The sequence below is a fragment of the Anguilla anguilla genome, chromosome 9 (assembly GCF_013347855.1).
Source record: "Anguilla anguilla isolate fAngAng1 chromosome 9, fAngAng1.pri, whole genome shotgun sequence".
In the NCBI taxonomy this organism is placed as follows: Eukaryota; Metazoa; Chordata; class Actinopteri; order Anguilliformes; family Anguillidae; genus Anguilla; species Anguilla anguilla.
This window is the reverse complement of record NC_049209.1, coordinates 46748818-46766853: the sequence shown is the minus strand read 5'-3', so window position 1 is coordinate 46766853 and position 18036 is coordinate 46748818. Positions and strand designations below refer to the sequence as shown.

Below are 18036 nucleotides of genomic sequence, written 5' to 3'. Positions count from 1 at the left end.
CTATTACCTAAAGGACCTGAGAATAAACTATATTTCTCCCCTGCTCCCTACAGCAGTCCCCAGTTCTCCATAGCCCTAATTAATACCACTCTGTCTTTAACAAGCCTCAAACAAACATGAGCCGTGTTGAGCATGCAAAGTGATGTCACAACAGACTGAAAGGCTGAAGCATTTATCCAATCACAAGTGCAGATGGAGTGAACAGTCCTCATTCCATTAGCGATGGTGGAAAGCTACTCAGTCGCGAGTACTAAGGGTTTATACTGAATGAAACCATCAAAGAAAACCTTTAATTGATTGTTCTTTTTTGCCCAGTTTGGATACAAACTGGCTGCCTTCTGCTTACCAGATCAGCTATCGCACTGTGTCACACTGACATTATTAGTCAAGCCCTGCTTATATTTATCATTGTCACAATTTCTCTTCACTTTTCTGTTGAAGGTTTTTCCACACAAGATGCTTAGATAAGCTTTCACACGATTATTTTTTTTAAGTCACTGCCAAAAAGTTCACTGTTCATTGACCAGGAAACAGAAAATATTGAGATGACATCTCATTTGAAATAAACTATGGAAACCCAGAAATAAACCTTTTTCATGTGTCATTGGATGGGCAGCCACTGTCAGACAGTTTCAGTTAATTACTACACCCAGAGCTGGTAAGACTGTCGGGTTGTTAGTTCTGTCAGGAAGACCGAAGGTCAGAACTACCACACACGCAACGGCAGCAAAAGGAAGGCGGGTCAGTGGTACTCTGAAGTTTTGTGTCACTTATAAAATACCCTCCTCTCTCCGCTGCACTTTCTTTCTTTATAAAGCTCTCTCTGTCAATAATTTACAACGGCGGTCGGCCTGTTTCCCCCTTGGCAGTCCTCCTCTCTCATTACCGAGATCCTTCTCCGCAGCTTTCCCTCCAAGACAGTTTCCCCCCAATCATAAACTGCGCCAATGAATTATTGATGGTGACAATGTATATCCAAAAACACATCTGCACCCCCTCCCTCCCCCCGGTTGAAAAAGAAATGTCAGAGTTATGGTTGGTATACCTCTGTGCTTTTATTCACGATGCTCCCAGCCCACAGTGTTGAAACATTAATTAGTCAGTCTGATAAAAAAAGGGATAAAATTATACTTTCTGCACTGACAAATTTGACTGAGTGTAAAATTCAGAATAGAAGCATTATGAAACACTTTTTTTTTTGTCTTTGTTGCCACTGCCATAAAGAATAACCGTCAGATGAATAAGTGCGGAGTGACAGCCATTTTAAACCGTGCGTGAAAGTGCTGACACTTATCAAATGGCTTGTATTTTCTTTTCACACCATTTCTGCCAAGATGGTTTGAACAGTGTTGCTGCTATAACTATGCCGTCTGAGCAATAGGACTGTGGGTATTTGTGACGGGGAAGTGCCGTGAGCTCTGACGCGTTTTCCGTCTCTACGCAAACCGCGGCTTTAATAGTTACCGAATGCAGGTGCCAGCCTTTGTTTTATGGGAGCTTAACATGATAGTGTCCTACATTAAATTTGTCAACAAAAAAAAAAAAAATCATTATTAACATGGGAATACTCTTCCCTGTTTTTATGTACACCATAAATTACTTTCTTTAAACCATGTTATAAATAACGCTCACAGATGCGATACTCAACAATACTAGGACATGTCCCTTGAAAATTCTGAAGCGTGCTGTCTCTCAGAAATAAATCATCTGTGGATATGACTGCAGAAGGCGAGGATCTTGATTGGTTGCCTCTTCCTTCTTCACCTTATGACTCTCTGGCTGATCTCCTGTCTCCAGCCATATCCTGATCCTATTCCGTCTGTGTTCCCCGCGCTCCAGTGGAGAGGCACACGTTGACACATGCAAGCTGGCAGGAGGATTTGAAGGCTGCTCTTGTGATGTCAGCCAGGGTGTGAATTACAGGGATGGGGGGGAGGGTGTTTTGGGGGGTCCAACCCCCTAATTGAGACTTGAACCCCACAGAAGAAAGTAAAAACAAAGGTTCACGAGGGGTTCTAAAATCTTTACATGAAGCAAGTAATTATAATAGTAAATATTCAAATGTGTTTCCCCAGCCCTGTCTGAAGATAGATTGCACAACAATTTCAACCACCCCTATGGTGGGTTATACCATTTCTTAACTGCTGAGATTGTCTGAGCATGCTTGACTCACTCATTACATGAGTACATTAATTATTAAGAGAGAACGTACCACAGGGTTTGAATTACAGGGGATGCAGAGCTCAGCCCCCCCCCCCCCCCCCCCCCCCCCCCCCCCCCCCCCCCCCCCCCCAACAGAGACCCTGGCTCCCCAGAAAAAGACTTACGCTCCCCTGTTCACTTTCTCTCGTTTCTTCCTCCAGCTATTTCTTCTATCTCTAATCATCGCCTATTGCCAATCATCTGGCACCTCTATCATCTGCCATTTATAAGCAGTTTTATCTGCCTGCCCTCTGTTTGTATCTTAGTTGTATTAGAATTTGATATATGTTCCGTTAATAATTATTCTTTTTATTTCATCTCTCTTTTTCCTGCCCTTCTGTGTGCATTCAGTCTCTGGCCAAATATGTCTACCAATTACATTCATCCCAGAATGCGCTGTGACATTCACACTCCAATTATAGTCAGGTTAACAAAGATTTTGCACTTTCTTGCAGAACAAAACACGATCAGATGGCTTAGATTGGCGTCTTTCAAGATGACAATCTTTCCATCCACACAGATCGAGCAGTCATCCAATGATTTGAGCAGCCTGACCCTGACATTTTCCATATCAGAATCCAACCAGGAGTTGGTCTTGTAACCGGAAAGGTCACAGGTTCGATTCCCAGGTAGGACACTGCTGTTGTAGCCTTGAGCAAGGTACTTAACCTGCATTGCTTTGGGATATATCCAGCTGTATAAATGGATGCAATGTATATCTAAATGCTTTTAATGTGATGTAACAATACCTAAAAAAAAATATTTCCAACTTCCATCAACTGATTGTGAGTTGATACCTTGTGGAAGAGTGGTGGTGTACTCCTCCTGCAACAAACCTTATCTGCATTTCCATTTTTGTTGTTGGTTTTACTGGTATGTAGCATCCCTATCTACGAATAGATTATGAAATATTTCAGACATTCGGATTTGAGTATTTTTCATGCCTTGTGGATGAAACCATCTGTAAGCCTGCATGCTGTGTGAGAGTGCAGAAGCTGAAGAAACCACACAATGAATCATCTTATTGCTTCACGTATCAGTTTAAATGACTGAAAATCATTTTAAGCAATAACCGCACAACAAAACAGGTCTTGCCTCAGCAAAAAGGGGGGAACACAACCAAAAGTTAAAATAAGGACAACCGGCCTGTGAAGAAGTATGAAAACTGTCAAGTTCACTATTTTGTGGTGATTCAGAAATAAAGGTAGAATGGTCTCTCCACAGATCTTCACAAACACGAAAAACACACTATGTTTCAACTTACTATTTTAAATGTTTTTAATTGTTTTGCACATTTTTCCCAATGCAAGATACTTTTAAAGTAGTGTAGAACAATTCACAAAAGTCTACCTCAAAGTAAAACAGACGGATATCATGTAAAAACTGACGTCATGGGGAACAAGTTGGTGTCTTTAGTGGTGGGGTGCTGACTGAAGATCTTAATACCTATGGGTCAGCACCCTGGCAGATGCAAAGGTTAACTCGGTGTGATATGCTTACAGAGGTAGTGCTAGCAGGATCATTGATCTATACTGTTTTGGCATGATTGCGTCTTTATTAGCTGACTTGGAGTTTTGCTTTGATCGTTTTGTATAGGCTATAAAAAGAAACGTGGTTCGGGGAGACTTGTAAACACGGTCTCTCTCCTGCGCTTTACGCAACCATTTCACCACTCGCATTTTGCACCAGTGTATATTGTGATTATTACTGGATACACTGAACAATAAACTGCATTCATTTTAACCTGGAAGTTCGCTTTGACTCTTACCACTGCACACCTAGCAGTTTAAGGTCCTAGCATACACATAGAATTTAGGATATCTGCACCCTCGTAGTCACTCGCCTATACACTTGTGTCGTAGCAGCCGGATGCTCAACTGTATTTTTGCAGGCTACACAAGCCAAAGACATGTCATCTACCATGGCGGATAACAGTCTCCTCCGTCTATCCATAATTGTTATCACAGAGGAAATGTTATAACTTTCTTTCTGTCGTCAGATAACTGAGATAACATTCAATTTATCCCGTTCCAATAACACCGAGTAAGCCTACACGCGTTCCTTCGCCACTCAGTTACTTCCGTTGTTTGGTTTGCAAAGGGGTTTCTTACAGTCGATGACCTCGATGTGATAGGTTTTGGTTTCTTGCTGTTGGTGACCTCGACGCAGCGTTTGGTGTGTCTGAGGGTTTTTTTTTTTTGTTGTTGTTGCTTTTTTGTGTGTCTGGTATTAGCCTATGTGGCTAACATATCCTACAATAGTGGACAACTTGTACTTTCTCACGTGTGACATTCTGAATTGCAATACTGCATTACTTACATTAATATTTCATATATGGATATGCAGTACTGCTTAATGAGAAGAAGCATTGGGACAACATTGCTCTCAAACATGTTTATCGGTTTTATGTCTATAATGAGGAATAATAAACCTGGTATTTTCCCTGAGCGCGTGCAACTCTCGAGCTTTTTACGCATTCAGCAAAATGCTTGATGCAGTGAAATTAGGAAAATTTAATCATGGCAGTGTTTCGTCAAGAATGATTCATAACTATAGCAGGCTATAAAATCCAACATAATTTTTGAAGTGGAATTTTTTTGTATCAGCAAGTCAGACTTTTATACAAATATTTCGTATATTGTTAGTCTGTGTATGTGATCTGAAAAACATGTTAACACAAGTTTAATGTTTGTATTGGACCCACGGTTTTTTTTTTTTTTTTTGTTGGTTTGTTTGTTTGTTTTGGTATGAACACGGACTGTGGAAGGAGTCTTTTTATCTCAAATGTTTTGTTCAACAATGTTTAGTGCTTTCGTGTTTTGTTATACAAATTATTATGTAAAGATAGTTATGAGTCATAACAATATTCCTGTGAACAGCTGTTTTTCTCAATGATAAGCTCCAGACTCCAGAATGATGCTCTGGAAATAAATCCGTACCATCTGTTGTACAGTTTTTAATAAACGATCATAAAAAAACACATCGTACTCGGACGCCACGAATATTTACAATGACGTGCGGCGAGTAAGTACTTCTGTTACATTTTGGAAGCATAATCACATAGTCAAAAATCTGAAAAAAGTCCGCGAATGATCAGCGCTTGAGAGCTTAATAATAGGTTACTTCTGTCTTTAAATTCATTTGAACCGCCCCGGTGTGGAAAAGCGAACTATAGATAACAGCTATCCTGATAGGTTACATTAGATAGTGAAAGTAACCTACCACTTACACAAATGCCTGTAAAGTGAGCTGGAACTCCCACTGTATCGCTTCGGACAGTGGACTGGACACGACAGTTGATTGTTTTCTATGACTTCATTTCCGGCAGGACTTTGATCAGACGCCGGGCGGCGCAGCGAATCAGTTCAGCTGAGAACGGGGGAAGGTGTGCACGTCCTCTATCCAGAACAAATACGCATTGCCTTTGCGCTGTACGTTCCGACTGCGAGGGGAATCAGCTGATTAACAAGGGTGTGAGCTAGCGACATAGCTACGCAGACTGTCCGAAGATCCATCGGGAACCTCTCATTTCTTTTTGGAGGAGTTATAGCTGTACCCCCAAGATAACCAGCTAGGTTGACAGCTAGCGAGACTTTGAACGATGGGTTCATTCCCGGCGATAGCAGTCCTCATTCTGGGGATCGCGGTTACACCTCTGACAGGCTATATTATTGAGGTAAGTAGCCGTATGCTGTGTTTTTTTTAATTCATGTTCACTACTTGCTGGTGTCATAATAACATAATTACTTATTTAGCTTGCAGATGTTAGCTAGTTATCGAGATTTGCTGCTTTGATAATAATGTGCGCAGTGGAGCAAGGCATTGTGACTGGCGAGCTACGACCACAGACGTTTCAGTTAATTACTGTACGAGTAAATATCTCCCACATGATTGGAAATATCGGGCACAATAATGTTCTTATTTTAACTTGCTAGCGCTGCTGTGGGCCTATTCATAGTCAAATAATTCCACGTTTTTTGTTTAGCACATTTTTCACTATATGATTATGTAAAAGATAGTATATTAGTACTGAGCAACGCTGGTAGGGTATTGCTTTCTGTTTCCATTGCCTAATGCAACATACCATTTAACAAATACATGAACCTAGTGGTCAATAAGCCATGCATGGGTTTATTTTGTTTTTGTCTGTAATAAGAAGCTTATGGTGGACGTCTTGGCTTAAATAAGCTATTTAAAAAAAAAATGTGTACAGCAAGTATTTATAGGTGCGACGTTGGATTGTGTGTGTCTGTGTGTTTGCGTGCGTGCTGAGATGCGGATAATGTGGAAACCCCGCGCAGTAACGTTGTAACGTGCTGGCAGTATCGCACCGCAAAGTAATAATAAATCACATGGACTAATATTTCCTCTGTTATGCGCCTTTTCTTCACTGTGGACATCCAGTCCGCAGTAATTGAATAAGCAGCGGTCCTGGCACGTTGTCAACACTGTCGCCAGCACCGTTACAGGCGACTTGTTCATTGTTTGGTACGAAGTATAACGTCGTTTCCCGTTATTCGCTAAGCTGGATGTAAGGTCGTTTTTATAAATGAAACATCTGACAATGGGATCAACATTTATGCATATCTGAGACTGTGACAACTCGTCTTATTTTTGTAATTTGTTTGGTTTATTTTACGTTAGTGATTAGGCAAGCACACATCCATTGTAATACATTTAACATGAATTGCCAGGTTAATGTTTTTTATCTTGTGTTTTCGCTCATGACATAAGAAGTGCTTCCTACAAAAATGAAGTCCAGTTATTATTATTTTTTGTTTTAGCGAAGGTGTAAAAAATGTAGCCTGTGGTTTTGGAAAATCAGTGCCACCTTGGCCATTTTGGAGTTTTAGTTTTATTTGATTGGGTAATTAGGCTACTGATTCATGAACACGCATGTTATAGTAAGCCCCAACGTGCTGAAACAGAACACAAGCGCAGGAACGCAACAAATCGATCTAGGAGATCTGAGACATGTCATTAATCAAAGCGAAATTCACCCAGTCGGGATTCGGTCACGTGACGCGCCCTCTGCTTTTGCACTTCGTGTTCTGACGTGTGGTGTGCTTTTGTTTTCGTTCTGCGGTGGGAATATAACGACAATTCTTGTACATCTCTGCATGTCGGGCATATTTTAATGACTTTTAACTTATACATGAATGCAATGTTAGAAATGCATGTTTGCCGTATAGTAATACTGAAACCACACAATGAAGCACAGACGGTCAATGACAGGTAGAACTAGCGCATTGTACTTCCGCAGATGTGGAATATACCTGGTAAAATGTGTTGAACGGTTGCCAGATAGAGCTGGTAAGCTCCCAAAATGAGCTTTCTCTGTTTTTAATTCAATTAAATATTCAATTGCATCTGTGAACACGAAGTAGCCTATGTTAACAGATGCAAGGCAAGTGGATGCATCGGCCATAATCTATATTGACATAAAGGAATCAAGTCTTGAAATTATAATGCAATTTATCTTGATGAAGCAGCCCTACACCACTCCCTTCTTTCCCATAAATTTGTGTTAGAGAAAAAGGTTATTAAACTCCTAGATCTCTTGTCTGGAAAAAATTCAACCCAGGGGGATGTGTTTTAACTTGTAAATAATGAATTCATCACTCCTGTTAATTGCCACCTGCTTACACCACAGAGAGCGTCTTTCACATCCATCCAATTGATTTTCCCAGGGGTCCTTCCCATGTTGGCCTCTATATCTTTGGAAATTTTTATAAGCCCCCCCAGCTCTTAGTACTTAAGCGAAATGAAACAGGATTACAGAAGTGTGGACTCACAACATTCCCATGAAAACATGCAGCCTATACGTAACATAGCAATAGTTCGTTTTTTATAGGAGTGTGTTCTGCCCTTGAAAATATAATTGGCAGCCTTAGAGATGTGCCACAGGCGATTTTTTTCAGATCTGTACCTCTACAGACGTGTGACTCGGTTTTCTGTCGCACCTTGTCTTCAGTGCAGAAAAAAAATGTCACAGTTTGTTTTATTTTAGCGATGTGTTTCCCATGGTTGTCCACCCTATGTTTGCTGTATTACCAGCCCTGGTGTTAGGTGAAGCCAACGTTTCGGCAAAATGTCTGGAAATATAAAGAGGATTTAGTCCTCTCTTTTTTCTCAGAATGCTAATGTTCCTGCTTGGTTGTCGAGAAAGGCCAATTTCTTACTTAATTAAATGATTTCAGTTTCTCTATTTTAATGAAATTTTTTTCCTCCGTGATTCAGCAGTGAGTGCTCCTTTCTTATCTCGCCTAATATCCCATCATTGCCAAGTGCCTCAGAAAGGGAATTTTTCATCAAAGAAAACAGAACAGAGGAAGGGGAAAAATCTATTTCTTGTCAGCCAGCTCAACCACTTTTTATGAGAGGTGTCGTGGTTTCAGAAGTGGCTCTGTAAGTTGGATTGCTCGGAGGCAGTACAATAACTAGTGCAAGGCTGGGTTGCTCAATGAACACTATTAATGTGGGATGGAATTTTCTAGAAGGCTTTTTCATTTGGTACATTTCCATTACTTTACCACCGTACAGATCCGGGCACACATCTGCAGAAATAATTTCAAGCAAGCATAAAGCACATTTGATGTTGGTGTTTTTAAAGTGGCCAACCCTCCGCTTTGTTCAAAGTTTTAGCTTAAATTAGTCTTCTGCGGGAAAGGGAGAAGGAGTTATTGTTTGTGTGGGTGGAAAATTACCAAAAAAAAACCCTGATCACTATTTGTGGAAGTACAACCAAATGGACCCTTGAACAATGCATTTCTTCAGAAAAATGTTACTGAATATAGAAGGATTAACATTTAAGGTTTCAGCCTAATCCGTCTAGTGATAATTTTAAGGCAACATTTTTTTCGCAGCTAAAATATTTCAGAGATTATTTTCCAGTGCAGTTTAACAATGTGTGCAGGCATCGATATTGTTTTAATTTGCTTTAGTGTTCTGAAATTTTGTTCACTGCATCTTGGTGATTACTCAGTCGAGCTGCTACATAGCCCTGGGTCGTTTTTTTTCCCCTGTTCTTTGAACACATACGGTTTAATGAAAAATATAGCCTAGCACAAAACAAGGGTGGAGACATCTTACTCTAGATAATTGTCTCCGAGCCTCCATGTTAAAATTAAACTACCACTTATTTGTCATGTGTTTGAAGTTGATGTGCTGCCAGAAGCGCCTGCTTTCATTAAAATCTCGCTTATTACGTTTAGACGCCTCTCTCTCTCTCTCTCTTTCTCTCTCTCTCTCTCTCTCTCCCTCCCTTTCTCTCTCTCTCTCTCTCTCTCTCTCTCTCTCTCCCCCTCTCTCTCTCTCTCTCTCTCTCTCTCCCTCCCTCCCTCTCGTTCGCTCGCTCTCTCTCTCACGGCCGTCTCGTGCCAGCCTTGTTCGCGAGCGGCCGCGACTGCGCCTTTTGTTCGTGCTCTGCCGAGCCGCCCCGCGGCTTTTGACGGAACACGGCGCGCGTGGACAAAACCGACGCGGCTCTCGGGCCGGGGCGCGGCGAGAGAGCGAGAGCCGGCCGTGACAGACGGCACGCGGGCGCGGGGACAAAAACAGCTCCCCGCGGGAAAAAAAACCTGTTGTGGGCTTCCGCGCTGGGCGACAATAGCGGCGGCACAATGCAGCCCTAATAAAGAGCCGCGATCTCCAGCCTCAGGCGCGTCGGGGAGGCGTGTGCGCGGACGTGCCCGGGTAACAAGACATTGTCCAGCGCGGAGCCTGGCATTTTTTGGAAAGGGCCCTCTCAAAACATTGGCCAAGGGACCATTTTTATTTGCCGCGCTCTGGAGAAACGTTCTGGTGGTGGGGGCGGGGGGGGGGGGGGTTGGGGGGGCTAGATCCCTAAGAGACCGCGGAAATGTCAAAGGCTGTTTGTTAATGGGGCTGCGTGTGCATCTCTCGTTATCGCGGTCCGCGTGTTTGCGTTTCCGCTGCCTTAGATGATCTAGAAGCGCATCGTCAGAGCGCCCTTGGCGGTAAACTGTCTTTGAGTGCTCCTCGCGCGGGAGGTTTTTTTTTGGGGGGGGGGGGCATGTCACGTCAAAGTGTGTCACGTCGTCTTCATCCATCATAGTTAAATTTGACTATTTCTGTCATGTGTCATTCCAGCGCTTTTCAGAGCTGTCCAGCGCATCACTGTTATTTGTTCTGGCAGCACAGGTCGGCATACTGCACGTGCTTCATCAGGAAGGGCTAAGGTGAACGTTAGAACGCTAAACGACGCCCTGGGTGTTCGCTAAATGACTTTATATTAGCATTTCTTTAGAACATTTGGAGCAATATTATGTGAATGATTATGATGATAACAATGAAACGGTTTGCGATGCTCTTTTAAGACCATTATAGCCTCAAATCTATACCTGTCTGGACATCTGTCACTGCTGAACATTAAGAAACATACTCGGCTCATAAACAGACCATTTAATCCACCTCTAAACGGACCAATCCATCTCCATCGCCAATCTTGTAGATTATGATAATAACAATGAAACTGGTTGTGATGCTCTTTTAAGACCATTATAGCCTCAAATCTATACCTGTCTGGACATCTGTCACTGCTGAACATTAAGAAACATACTCGGCTCATAAACAGACCGTTTAATCCGCCCCTAAACGGACCAATCCATCTCTATCGCCGATGTTGTGGATTAAAATAGACACACTTTCAATTGTTTCCCAACTGAGCTCTTTTTCACTGTAAATCCCCTTTAAATCCCAGGAACACTTTGTGCTCAGCATTAACAAGAAAATAAGGTAATCCCAGTGTGAGACACACGCACACACACACACACACACACACACACGCACAGACACACAACACACAATCAAACTATCGAAGATACACAATCACCAAATCGCAGTTTCGCCCTGTTCTCTAAACAGACCTGCCGGTGCAGACACACCCTATAGACGAAAACTCTGTCACCGTTATCAGAGAATATCATTTCTCAATCTGACATTTATGCAGTTAATCCGGCACCGGTGCTCCAATTCATGAAGCCTGAAAGTAGTTCAACAACTCAAAAGATTAAAAGTTGGCCAATCGAAATGTAGTCCCACACGCTCATAAACACATTCCATGTAAGCTCAGCTTGCTTACTCTTGAGCGCCTGAGCAGATCAGATCCCCCCCCCCCCCCCCGATCTCTCCCAGCATCTCTCTCGAACCCCCGCGAGCCCTCCCCTGGTACGCTCTCCTCGTCTTTGTCGCTGCTTGTTTTAATTGTCGAGTTGTCTTTAGACAAGTCCATTCGCAACATGAGAACTTCCTGCCGTGTGCACCACAGTCAACTGCCACACTCTGCTTCTCCCTCTCTCTCACTCCCTCTCTCTCTCTCTCTCTCTACATAGCATAGCGATTGTCCAGCCTATTTATCTGAAGGCCCCATGTGATGATAACCTTTTGACTGAAGACCCTATCCTTTTTCAAACACCCTTGGCAAACTGTTTTGCCTTTTATTATACTATATATTATGGAGCTATTTGAGTCCATGTACATATGTGATAATTGCAGTGTTTCATCAACAAAATATCCCTAAAAGGGAAAGTATTGTTCTATATTTTTTCACGGAACTCTTGAGACTCCATCATGGATCTCTTGTTGGTCCCCAGTTTCCTACAGACCCCTCTAATGTAGCAGAACCCAGGACTGGAATCTTAGCGCGAGGTGCCATTCGGCCATTTTGTCCCTCTGAAAGATGGCAGGCCTCTGGGGAGGTCAGACTTGGGCACGCTCATCGAACCCACGGTTCCCTTCTCAAGGGAAGGCCACTCCAAGGAATTCCAGGGACGGTGTTGTTATTTTGGGGGCAGGTATCCAGGTGTCCCATGTCTCCCTTAGGTCCTTCTTCCCTGTCCGTTTTCTGCCTGGGTGGTTTGGAGCTGTGTACAGGAGTCATAAATTCGGGATTAACCGCAGTTTTGCCGAGGCCTATCGGTCTGCGGCTCCGCGCGGCGACCTTAGATACACAGTTACTGTAAACTGTGCAGAGTAAACCTCTTTCTTGTTTACTGCGCCGGAGGTTTCGTCTGAAGATCCCGCGCCTCCGAGACGGCGATGTTTAGACAGAGGAGCCGTGCGTGAACTGCTGAGGGGCGGGGAACGTGGAGATTTCGGAGGTCGATAGGGCCGGCTTTTTACAGCGCCTCACCCCCCCCTCCCCCCCACCCCCTACCCCCCGGGCCTCCGGACGATCGATCTCCGGCTTCGACGAAAAAAGAGGAGGGAGTCGCTCCACGTTTTTTTCCTCTCCCGCCGTGGTACAGATTCGCCGAGCGTCTTCAGAGCTGCCTTTTTGAAGCGCCGTTAGACGGTAACCTCCGGTCAGCTTCTTTTTTTGAATCCGTTTGCAGTTATTTTGAGAGCGAGTGCAGACCCGCCGAGAGCCCTTTTGTTAGCCACGGAAGCTACTCTAGAAGGGCCGTTGTAATCAGAAACCTGGCTATCCGGCATTGTGTCGGTCGGCATTGTGCTGTAGTGTCTGTTGATATTTTTTGTATAAGTGCTCTCAGCCACAAAAGAAATCTCCTTCACTTCCTGCGGGGTCAGACCGTAATTATGGGATGCACATCACTCACAGACACTGTGAAACTGAGGCGCGGTCTCGGCAAGAAATGGAAATCCGAAAATACTCTTGGCTTTCACACCTATGTCCTGACAGAGCGTCATCAGCAGCAGTGCATAGGAGGTGCCATCACCCTGTTTCACGAAGCAGGACCGCTGAGTTAGCTGGGTAACTGCACCGAGTAAAACCTGGAACCCACCCAAAATCAGGAACATGGACTGAAGTCAAACGAGCTGTTCCCGGTTTTACTCGGCGCAGTTATCCAGCTAACTCAGTAATCCTGCTTTGCGGAAAAGCCCCTCCTGTTCCATTTTATTTTCACGGCTGTGTTTATCTCAGCCTTGTATCACCCACGCACACGCTCTGTATCTTTGGGTTTTTCCGTCGGGAAACGCACCAGGTCCACGGCTCGCGCGTATCTGAGGAGGAAGAGGAGGAGGAGGAGGTCCGGGCCGCCGCGTCTGGGAGAGGAAGATATGGCTCATTTATCGGAGTAATGGCCTGGATCTGAAAAAATCGAACGGCACGCCCCTTCCTACCGTTCTCTCTCTCTGATCTACAGAGAAAAGACAGGAGAAAGCAATATGGCCGAAACTCACACCGAGTCGATCGGTATTCACTTCAGGCCGGTAAAATGTCATGGGCAGGAAAGAAGGGAGGGAAGGAAGGAGTGAAGGAGGGAGGGAGGATACTCCTTCAGAGTTTCTGACGGAGCCATCTTCTCTGTGCCCCGGACGATACTGTGTTGACCATGCTAATCTTAGGACTGCTCCTTTCAGGGTCCAGTAAGCTCCAATAAACCCCAATAAGGTTTCATAAGCATCTCCCTTAGTGTCGTTCCCATCCTGTCTGCCGCTGACTGGCAGCTTTTCATGGCGACACAGCGAGCAGAATATGTTATCTCTGAATATGTTATCCGCAGACATAAAACCTGTGAGCTCGTTCTTACGGGGAGAGTCTTGTAGCGTGAGCGGCGGTGTGGAGTGGGGGTGGGGCACTGAGGCCGGACGAGAACATGGACACCTGACGTGAAGGGCTTAAATTGTATCCAGTTGTTAAGAGTTCAACTTGGAATATTAATGGGTTGAAGTCGTTCAGGATAATGACTAAATATATTGTGTAATGTGAGGAGCGTGGCGTGCATGTGACTGTGTGTGTGACTGTGCGTGTGTGTGTGTGTGTGTGTGTGTGTGACCTTAGGACATGACTCACAGTGCAGTGTTAATGGAATGGAATCAAATTCTGTGTTTACTGTAGAAAGGCCATAGACACCCATTCCAGCCTTCATTTGCATGCTTCGTTTGCACAACCAAATTTCCGTGAATGGGAAGGTGGTTTCTGCGTTTTCTTGCTTCTTGTCGCTGATCTGATCTTAGTTTCCTCTGAATTCACTTAGGGTTTCACTTCTCCATTCGTTTTGAAAGCGAGTCATTCCCGTCAAGTGGTAATATTGAAACATTCCCCTTCTCTTTTCCTTCCCAGTGTGAGGTAATTTAAGGTACATTCTGAGTTCCAGAGTTTGAAAGGGCCTGACCTTTGATTAATATTTTGGTTTAGAGTTTTGGTTTTGTAGCCACGCACCCCTTGACTGTTGAAAGTGTGTGTTTTCACATCGCGTGGAGAATCTTTACGTACAGCTACATGTTTGTGTGTTCACGCCGTGCGAAAAGTGAGGAATTGTGTGTGCGCGCGCTGGATGGGTTTTCAAGCCGAGGCTTGTTATTCTCAGCTGCTGTGAGGCAGTGAAAACTCTGCCACACCCACAGGGATGTTTATACAGGTGAGCGCTGTGCTGGGGTGTGGGAAGCTCAAACAGGTGCGGGGCCCGGCCGGCCGCCTGCCCGGCTTTCGTCCGGAGTTTATCTGGCTGCCGCTCGCCGTGCCTAGCGACGGCGTGTCGCTCGCTACTCGCCTCCATGCGAAACGTGGCCCTGTTTACCCGACCGAGGTGCGGAATGTTCCGGAACCGACCGGACGCCTGGCGACAACTTTCCGCCCTTTCATCCCGTCCCTCCCTTCCTGCGTGCGGGGGCGTAGAATGCGGGCTTCGGGGAGTTGCGCTGTGACCGTGGCAACCGTGCGCGAGAGGGCGTTGCTCGCTGTTGCCGCCCTGGTGGGTGCCAGGGTGGTTGCACCGCCGGTTAAGTTTGGCGGGAGGTGGAGGGGGGTAATAAAAAGACCATTGCTGGCCCTGTTGCCGAGCACACACTTCCCGTATGCGGTCAAGAAAACCACCAACTTCCTCTGGACAAAACTGCACTCATACAGCATACGCAGGCTAGCACACACACTCCCGATGCATCATGGGACTTTTCTGATACAACTTTGAATCCCCCATACTGGTCCCCAAAAAAAGAGAAGTGTATACTTCAGAAAGAGAGAGAGAGGGAATGAGAGAGAGAGAGAGAGAGAGAGAGAGAGAGAGAGAGGGAATGGGGGGGGAATGAAGCAGCACTTCTGCACTTTCCTCAGAGAATTCCTTCGAGTACTTCCTCTCCGAATTTTTGACCTGTCAGATGAGTAAACACAGCGGCTCCGTTCGCTGCGGTACACGTGTACGGAGGTCTCAGATCCCCCCACCCCCCCCCGTGGGACCTGTCAGCGGAAGGTTCCGGAGCGGCTCATTATTTGGGAGGACGTTGTTCCGGCGGCAGCGGCGGCGCGGGCGGCGATACGGAGCCTAACTGGCATCCAGCGGCGCTCGGCCCGGCGGCTGCGTCGGCGGGCTCGAAATAACCCCGCCAAGCCGCTAATTTATCTTCATTGCCCCGCTGATTTCGCCCCGTTTCGAGTTCGGTTCAGCTGAGTTCAAGTTCATTTGCCGCGTTCAGTAGAAATTCAGTAGGTTTTGGGTTATAACTGAATTTAACTGAATTGGAATTGGGTTGTACAGAGCTTAAAAGAGAAAGATTTTTAAAAATGAAAAGGATATACAATACAGACATTAAACAAAAGTGGGAGAAAAAGGTACCAGCGCCAGTTTTTTCCCTCCCAGACAGTTTCCTGCGCAGAGGCCATCTTCTTTCATGTGACAAACAGAAATGTTTTGGGGCAGATTGAGGAGGGAGTTTGAGCACAAAGGACTGGGTGTGTGCTTCCTGGGTTCCCAGGGGCCGTGCTGCAGCTGTGCGGACTGCAGACGGAGCAGGTCTGAAACGCAGAGTCCTCGTCTGACGTTGAATGTAATTTCGGTTGCGTGTGTACAGTATGTCTGTCTGATTGTGTAAACGTGTGTATTTTGGTCGGTGGGAGTCTGGTTTCTATGTCTGCCTTGTCTGAATGTAGTCATGGATCTGTGTGTGTGTGTATTTGTGTATGTGTGTGGTGTGTGTGTGTGTGTGTGTGTGTGTGTGTTTATTGGTCTGTTTCTGTGTTTATGGTTTCTGTCTGTGCAGCAGGGCCCCAGTGTGGCCGTGTTCCCTGAGTGTGTCAGAGCTCCAGTAAGGCGTGGTCTCTCCCCAGTGACTCTGATAAACACGGCAACTATCAACACTCCCAGCGCGTCTCCTCTTCTCTCCTCCCCCCCCAGTCAGTCGTTCACCTCCTCCCGCCGTCTCCCGGCGCCCGGCGCGGCGTCTGCTTACGGCACACACCGGCGCCCTTTCCCGAAAACGCGCGCATCGGCGGGGTAGCCGAGCGTCCGCTCGCTTGCGCTCCTGAAGCGCGGGCGAGTTTCATCGGGGCCGAAGCGCGAGGGAGGCGCTGTCTGGCGGGCCCAGGGACCGCGTGAAAAGTGCGCGTGTTTTCAGAGATGAGGACCGAGACGCCGGAGGCTGGCTCTATCACTCGGGAGGGCCGCACGCCCTGCGCTTCCTTCCTGACTACTCGCGCTCGCTCCCCTGGCCAACTTCCGATTCAGACTCTGCTAGAGATCGGGATCAGGGAACAGAATGTTTTGACGTGGTGAGAATCCTTGGCTGATGCTCAAACCTGATTCGTCAGCAGCGTTGCGGAGGAATTCAGTACTTCGGCAGTGAGCTCTACGGTGCAGGAACCGGAGGGGCGTGTCTTTCTCTTTGGCCCATCCCCTCAGGCTGAGAGCGCTCTCCTTGTCCCCTTTTCCCCTCTGTATCCTCCCTCGCTTTTTTTTCTCCTCCTTCTCGCCCATATCAACTCCCTTTAATTTCCCCAGAGTGCAGGATCCAGCTTTGAGAGAGATTTGTAACAGAAACCGAATTGTGTGTGCGTGTGTGTGTGTGTGTGTGTGTGTGTACATATATAATACACACACATGCACAGTTTAACCCACATACACACATGTATATAATAGGTATACTTATGTATGTGTGTGTGTGTGTGTGTGCGTGTTTGTGTGCGTCTGCTTTCTCAGTGCAGAAATTCCTTCTGGTAATGGACTTTGACTGTATATCAGTTGGCCAGCAGTGGGGGGGAGGGAGGGGGGGTTGTAAAGGAAGGATATGATATAGAGGGGGGGGGGAGGGATAGATGTCAAAGTGAACCCAGTCATTTACTCATGAACCCCACCCCCTTCTTCCAGAGGAGAGATTAAGCGTGTCAGCTCTCCAGTAAACGAGAGTCTGAGTCTTTCTGCTAATCCCCTACTCTCCTTACAACTCCCCCCCCCCCCCCATGCCATCCCCACCAGGCCCCAAGGGCCCAATCCGAGAGCCAACGCTCGCACGGAAGAGCCACCGTCGCCACAACCCCAAAAAATCACCCCCACCCTCGGGACAGGGGAGACCTGGGAAGAAATGATAGGTGCTAAATAGCTCCCCCCCCCCCCCCCCACAGCCCCCCAATGCAATTTAATCAGGCTAATGCACACCATGCAGCTCTCTGCTATCAGCCTGCCGTGTCTGGCAGGCAGGGAGGGAGCGAATGTGGAGAGATGGAGAAGAGAGATAGAGAGGAGAGGCAATGAGGAGGATGAGAAGAGCGACAGAAAGATGGCAAAGATGTAGAAGAGGAGTAGAGATGCAAGGAGAGGACAGGGGCGCGGTGGGGGGGGGGGCGCGGTGGGGGGGTGGGGGGTTGTTTATCTGCGCTGGACTGGGCTGTGGCTGCGGTTGGTTTCCGCCTGTTTTTACCGTTTTTATGAGCAAACATCTGGCCTGGAATCCGCTCTGGCCCACGTGAGCTATAAGCCCTGAGAGGGAGAGAGGGAGAGAGGGAGAGAGGGAGGGAGGGAGGGATGAGGGAACCTACTGCAGGGTTTAAAGGACCAGGGGGAGAGAGGGAGAGAGAGAGAGAGAGAGAGAGAGAGAGAGATGAGGGAACCTACTGCAGGGCTTAAAGGACCAGGGGGA

The 18036-nt window shown here is 46.2% G+C and overlaps 1 protein-coding gene across 5 annotated transcripts in view; it reads left to right on the top strand.

The window, feature by feature from the left end:
• Positions 1 to 5546: 5546 nt before the first annotated feature.
• The window catches only part of LOC118235654 (amyloid-like protein 2), a 53794-nt gene continuing 41304 nt past the window's right edge, over positions 5547 to 18036 (top strand). For all 5 annotated transcript variants that reach the window (XM_035433221.1, XM_035433220.1, XM_035433218.1 and 2 more), the window contains exon 1: positions 5547 to 5878. In XM_035433221.1, coding sequence (XP_035289112.1) covers positions 5804 to 5878 — 75 coding nt within the window. In that variant the 5' untranslated portion in view covers positions 5547 to 5803. The remainder of the gene's footprint in view (positions 5879 to 18036) is intronic.